This window comes from Lingula anatina, chromosome 1, assembly GCF_051362555.1.
Source record: "Lingula anatina isolate TDL-2025a chromosome 1, LinAna3.0, whole genome shotgun sequence".
NCBI classification, from domain to species: domain Eukaryota; kingdom Metazoa; phylum Brachiopoda; class Lingulata; order Lingulida; family Lingulidae; genus Lingula; species Lingula anatina.
The window spans coordinates 37,705,480-37,712,311 of NC_141767.1; the positions used below are offsets into that span (position 1 = coordinate 37,705,480).

The 6,832-nt window shown below is 37.4% G+C and overlaps 1 protein-coding gene across 3 annotated transcripts in view; it reads right to left on the reverse strand.

The window, feature by feature from the left end:
- LOC106164705 (uncharacterized) overlaps positions 1–6,832 on the reverse strand; it is a 78,098-nt gene that overhangs the window by 19,554 nt on the left and 51,712 nt on the right. For 2 of the 3 annotated variants that reach the window (XM_087015394.1, XM_087015398.1), the window contains one exon: positions 126–347. In XM_087015394.1, the coding sequence (XP_086871520.1) occupies positions 126–347 (222 nt within the window). Of the gene's footprint in view, positions 1–125; positions 348–668; positions 882–1,026; positions 1,261–1,720; positions 1,892–6,832 lie in introns of those variants that run through there. The other variant, XM_087015406.1, reaches the window with a different exon arrangement.

Sequence of the window (6,832 nt, forward strand, 5' to 3'; positions counted from 1 at the left end):
GCCCGTAACGACCGGTTGTGACAGAGGCTTTAACAAACAAACACACCGTACACACGTCTGTGCGAACGTTGACAAAAGTACAATGGATTCTAATGATAAAAAACTTACTCAAAGCATACACTTACAGTCACCGCCGTCATCTCTGTTAAATAACGTTACACTGTAAACCACGTACTGCTGGCCCAGGTCTACCCGCCACCAGGGGTATGATGTTAAATTCGTGTGAGCACAGTGAGGTGTATCTGCATTTCCGAAGTTCAATCTTGTATTCCCGTCTATGGCAAGACTTGCGACCGCATTTAAAGCTACACCTATTTGCTCTGCTGTTTTTCCAAAGGCGACATTATCTGAAATGCATTGGCTGATCTACATTATTTGCTCGTCAGTAAGCTAGCAACAGATGTGTTGTCAATATTTTCGACCCGTATCATCAGCACATCATGATTTTGACCCAAAAAAGAGACGCAACAATAGCTATATAATAAATTATCTGTATATGATACCGTTACCTATACTTTTGTGACATGTTCCTTGTTGACAAAAAAGAAAAAGAAAAAAAAAAAACATATATGTATTAATATACGTGAACAGCCTCTAGTGCTTTTTTAATCATACATGTAGAATCATTCTGGTACATGTAATTTCTCTTCCACACAAAGTCAACTTACAGGGATATGCGTAGCCTCTAACAATGATTTCACACAGCCGTAATATTTGTTGTCCATTTTTTTGTAAAGTGACGTAGCGTGCCAAGACTGGTGGATCTATATCGTGCTCTAACACTGCAGTTGAACACTGTGTATTAGGAACAGATACGTCTTTGCATCCCGTATCTGGTGCTGTACCGTTGTTAAAGCAGAGGAGGACACCTTGAAACTGACCTGGTAAAATGAAATAAAAAATAATGCAGTTATACCTACATGTACTCCAAAAAAAGACGATATAATTCCTTACAGAAATGAGTAAAATACGCCCAAAATAAAAGAACTTCACAAAAAAGTTACATCTACATAATGTCAAACTTACATACGTCAGCAAACGTAGTAGGTTTTAGCAAAGCGACTCTACGAACAACATATAGGCCCCCCAGGTCCACACTCCAGTTGGTACCGCATGTGTAGTTCGTTCTTGTACATTTCAGGTCATCAGTTCTGTTGTCTCCATCCACTGCAAAATATGCTGGGTAACTCACGCCGTTGCTACCATTTATGTAGGTACTTGACTGTGTGGCTGACTTGTTATAGGCTAAGTTGATATTTTCTAGAAGAAAAATGCAATTGCAAGGTTATATTACCGTTATATATAAATATGTGTGTGTGTGTGTGTGTGTGTGTGTGTGTGTGTGTGTGCCTAAACTAGCCTGTTTAAAATAATTTTCCACAGAAAAAGTTCTGTCATCATAATAATCCAGGGCGTTGTTTAGCGTTATTTTTTTTTTAATTTTAAAATATTTCTACTATTTCGATAGAAATGTAAAAGGTCTTTTGTCAGTTACTGTAGAGCCCTTTCTTGAAAATGGTTAAAAAACTCATTATGCAACCATGATGCATTTTAGTTAAAAATGCTGCTTTATAAAAGCTTGACAAAATTTGATAATTTACCAATGGCAGCAAATTAAATTGAAATTAAATATGGATGAAATAACTCTCACATACGTTTCTATTGACATTGACATTCAACATCCTATAAATTCAGAATTCTAGTTCACACCCTCACTCACCATCATGACATCCTATTCCCCAGGGGTTGTCCACACAGTGTTCAGGACATGCTCCTAGAGTCCGTTGACATCTCTGTCCTTGTTTACAGAAACACCCAGTCACAGTGTCACACTGCCAGCCAAAGTAACCGTCAACTTCCATACAACACAGACATAGGTACACTGGTGTTAGAAAGAATAGATTAATAAACAGCAGACTTACACGATATTGCATCAAGCAAAATAACCACTGACTTCTAACGTTATCCGACATACTTTGATGACTGACAATACACGTTCAAAGTAGAAAAAGAAAGAGTCATTGGCGATAAGTAATCCATAAATAACGCGAATCTGGGCTCCGTATCTCGAAAAGTTCGCTATGTTGCGCACGTGCAAGTGCGTCTCGATTCCATGGCCCCGTATCTCGAAATAGAATCGGTTATGGAATCGAGACACTAACGCTCGTGCGCAGCATAGCGAACCTTTCGAGATACGGAGCCCTGGTAATGCATGCACACGCTCGATCAGATTTGCTCATACATCTTTAAAGGATTTGAAATTAATTAGAATTATAAATATTGGAGCTCGCAGCTGCATTTACATTATTTGCATTTTCATTGATCCTAGATAAGGCATGTTAATGTTTTGTTTTGCGGTCGGATTTTTATTAGTCATTTCTGCTTAACGGGATGTTCTTCTTGATCCAAAATACACCCTCGCTCGTCCAAACGCGTCCCTATTTGAAATAGAAACATAGTCATGAAACCTGAAGAATTCATTTTCACTTCCTGGTTTTGTCCTGGCCTGGAATACCATTAAACATATGACGTTAACTACAAGTTCATCGGATACTTCTCTTTTCTGTTCGTAGCTTGGTGGCTGCAGTACTGGTTGTGATTTCTTCTTAGTGGTAGCTATGCATTGAACTGCTCACGTCTAAAAGAGGTCGGGGTTAACCAAGTAAAATGGCCACGAACAGGCAACACCCTGGCTCCCAAATCAATTTTGGAATATGCAGACACTATGCATTTATATGTTGGATTAATTTTCACATTCACGTGAAGTACGTAGCATTAAATTCAGACTGGTAGATCTCGACTTTTGTGAAAAAGAACTTATTTGAGAATGCATGTCCTGGGTCTCCCATTCCTAGGAACGCACGACCGAGGACATGATTTACTGGGATTTAAAGCCCTGTGGACAGGCATCGATGTCCTAGTCGGACGTATTTTCCCAGCTTGACTAGTAATAGATGTCCTCTGACATTTTAAATTTCATATGGAAGATGTATTAATTCTAGAAGATTTAAATGTGATGTTTAACAGTGTTATAACGCTTCATATAATTATTTTTTACATGTACCGCTATACACACGTTATTCGGTCAACTTAAGATATTTTAAATAAACGAAAAAATGACTACAAATTAAGATTAGATTTAGAATAGATATAGATTTTCATTATATTTTCGATTAATATGAATAATATGAGATTTGTACCATTCACTGCGCCTTTTGAAATATCCTGACCTCTTCACATTACATTAATGCCTTAATTTTTGTTAATCCACCAACCACATACAGCTGTATGTCTGGTGTACACAGCCTCGGATTTTGGGCTCGTGCCCCATTTCTAACCGATGTTTTTGTCCTTCATACACATCACATTGTACGTCTCACAGGGTGTTGTGACGACCCGATATGTCCGACAGGCCAGATATGTCCTATGACCAGAGAACAGGCCAGATATGTCCGACAAAAAAGAGCCAGATGTGTCCGACAGGCCAGATATGTCCAACAAAAAAAAGCCAGATATGTCCGACAGGCCAGATATGTCCGACAAAAAAAAAAAGCCCGTTGTGTCCGACATATCTGGCCTGTCGGACACATCTGGCTATTTTTGTCGGACATACATTTATCTGGCCTTCTCTGGTCGTAGGACATATCTGGCCTGATCGGACATATCGGGTCGTCACAGATGTTATTCGGTGAAATGAGAATACATGTACGTGAAAAATACACTGCCACCCTCTCGCGATATTCACACTTGTAGGCCCCCAATGTTTTGAAGACATCTCGATGACGCTCGAGGTGTACTGGTACAGGTATAAATATCTAAGTAAGTAAGTAAGTTTATTAAGACATGGCAACCAAAAGGTTGAAGTTATACATAAAATGGAGTTAGAATAAAATTTACAAATTAAAATATTGATATATAATATAGGATATACGAATAGAACTTAATGAGATAAAAAATGATAATATAAAATAAATAAATAAAATAAATTTTTGCACAGGCATCTGAAAGTTAGTTTAAAAGAGGATGGAGTAATGAAAATGAAATACAATAAAGGCCGAAATGAGTTTCAAAAAGTAAAACTCTGACCACTAATGGTTTAATAAAGAGAAAGGAATAAAAGTGTTTTTAAAACGTTCAGTTCTAATTTTTGGTATGTTAAACTTTGACAGGCTATTTCTTAGTCTCCTGTGTGGATTGCAGGTTAAAAGGTAGTTCAGCTTGTCTGTGTCATTTTGTATTTTTGCAAAGAACGATTTGCAGAGTTCAAATCTGCGCTCTTTTAATGTAATAAGTTAACTGTTTTCCTTTGGCTAGAGCATCAACATAAGTTAATTCAGGGAAAATGATCCTAAGTGCCCTTGACTGGATGGATTCTATTATTTTACATTGTTCTCCAGTTAATCCAGGGTGCCAGACAGAACAAGAATATTCAACCACAGTCCGAATTAAACTCTGATATACCTGAACAAGATCAGATGAGGACAGTTTAGCACAGCTAAACTAAAGCTAAGCTGGCGCAGAAAAAAAACAATCGTGTGCATGCTTTTTTATAGATAAAATCAACATGTTCAGACCATTTAAGATTGTTAGTGATAAAAACTCCCAACAATTTGAAATGGAATACTTCACTGACACGACTTCCTCTGATATTAACCGATTGACATTTTGTCTCTGATTGTGTAAAGTTTACTGTCATAGCTTTTGTTTTGGTGGCATTTAGTCTCATATTATTTCTTTAAATAATAAGGGTGACAGCGATAATCATTCCATACTTGGCGCCTTGGTGATCACTGGGACTTTGTAGTTCCAGGGACATATGCAGTTTGAGACGTGTATTATTGCATGGGAAATAAATTGAATATGTCTGTTATTGTTTATACATGCATTTCTACTATTAGTCTTAACATTCTTCTGAGCGCAAGTTTTGCCCCCCATATGATATCTTGTGATATCTGAAATGTTGGCCCTGGTTCCCGAATTACCCACTTGGATTGTTTGTGTTTTAGGTGAATGTAGAAAGTATAGGCTCTTATACACTGTAGTCCGTCCACCTCCAATAAAACTCAGCCACGACCTCGTATAGTCTCAACCTATATATCGTAATGAAAATGATCAAAAAGTACAGATATAAAGTTGTGAGCGTAATGAATACATTGTACCTTTCATAACTGATACAGTATACATCTGTTAAGAGGTTAAACAGCGTAAGTAAGAGAGTTAAAGAGTGCATGTGTTGTTCAATACTGACAACAGGATGATACAATGAAAAATCTGTATTAATAGAAATTGCAACCTAAGATCAAGTAACATACCATTGCCTAATAAGAGAATGATTACAATTTGGTAATGACGTAATGATGGAAAGTTATGGAAAAAGGGATAATCATAGGCATTGTGTAAGAGCTGAGGAATTATTACATTACCACATAAGGTAATGTAGGAGAAAGACTTTGTGATACATCATGACATTGGAATGACGATCTGTAGGATAAAAGAGAATACATTATAACTGGAAAATAAGAATATAAGAATAAATCTTTTAGGCTCCCCAAAAAGATGTATGTTCTTCATTTATAGTACAGGCGAAATAGCGGTACTATATATATATATATATATGTGTTAATTAAAAAAAATTCTCAAATATCGGGTCGTCACAGTATACAGTATATTGTATAACAGTATTATATGCGTTTAATTCGTTGAAATGGTGAATAAATTATTATTAGCATTTAGAGCAAAACACCGGTGTAGCGGATACGACGTAACTTTTCTCTGCGTTGTTGGTTATTCATCCAGCCTCCTTACTCATGAGCCTGTGTGGACGCTGCTGCCAACCTACTGTAGATTACCGATACTTATGGCCCTGTGTTTACTGTTTACAATAATTGCACGGACATTAATTATTTAGGATTTGCGTTTCTGTGTATATTTGAAAGGAAATTATGTCCGACGGCTGGGAATCTAGGTCCGGGTAAGACAGTACATCCTAGGGAACAAACGTCCATAGGACATGTTTTCCCAGGAACGGAGGTCCCACGGACCTCCGTTCCTGGGGACATGCATTCCTTGACGCCAGGTCCACCTAACAGTCAGTTTACCACCTAACAGTCAGTTTTTTTTATTGCGTTAGAGTAGTAAATACAGGGGTATATACAAGAAAAGTGATTAGTTCTCAGGCAACACACATGCTTCGACTGTTAGGTTATAGGTATTCATTCCGCTATTTTCGTAAAATCTTCGTTTGTTTTTCGAGACCGGTCTGGTCATAACAGTGAGTACATCCCTTAAGTCAAGAATAGCAGACAAACGTTACAAATGTAAAAAAATGCACTACTAGTATGACAAGACGTTTAATTCTAATGTACTTAAACTTTATCTCTCTAATATCATTTAATTAATTACTGGTATTTTACATGTAATAATTTGTTCGCTTTACCTGTAAAAAATATCATCCAGACAACCAGGAAGCAAGTTGTCCTCGACAAGGCAGCCATCTCTTCTTTCTTTATCACTCATAGTTGACACATACCATAGCGCATTGCTGTTGTGTTACCGGTATTGTCCCTCGGGTAGGGTGACAAAAGAAAATTTCTCTACGGGCTTGAGGATGAAAAAGCAGAACAAACATACTTGCAACTGGTGATGTCTTTTTAGATTGGGGTCGGGGAGTTGAATAGGATGTTAAGAAATGAAATCTGATATATATGGCTGTGTGTCCACGGTGTGACTGATATGACGCATGCATAGCAATAATTTTCGCGTAACATACACAATTGCATTGTCCGAAAAATTGTGGCTATTGATGTAATGTAAATATGTTGTTCTCGAGACA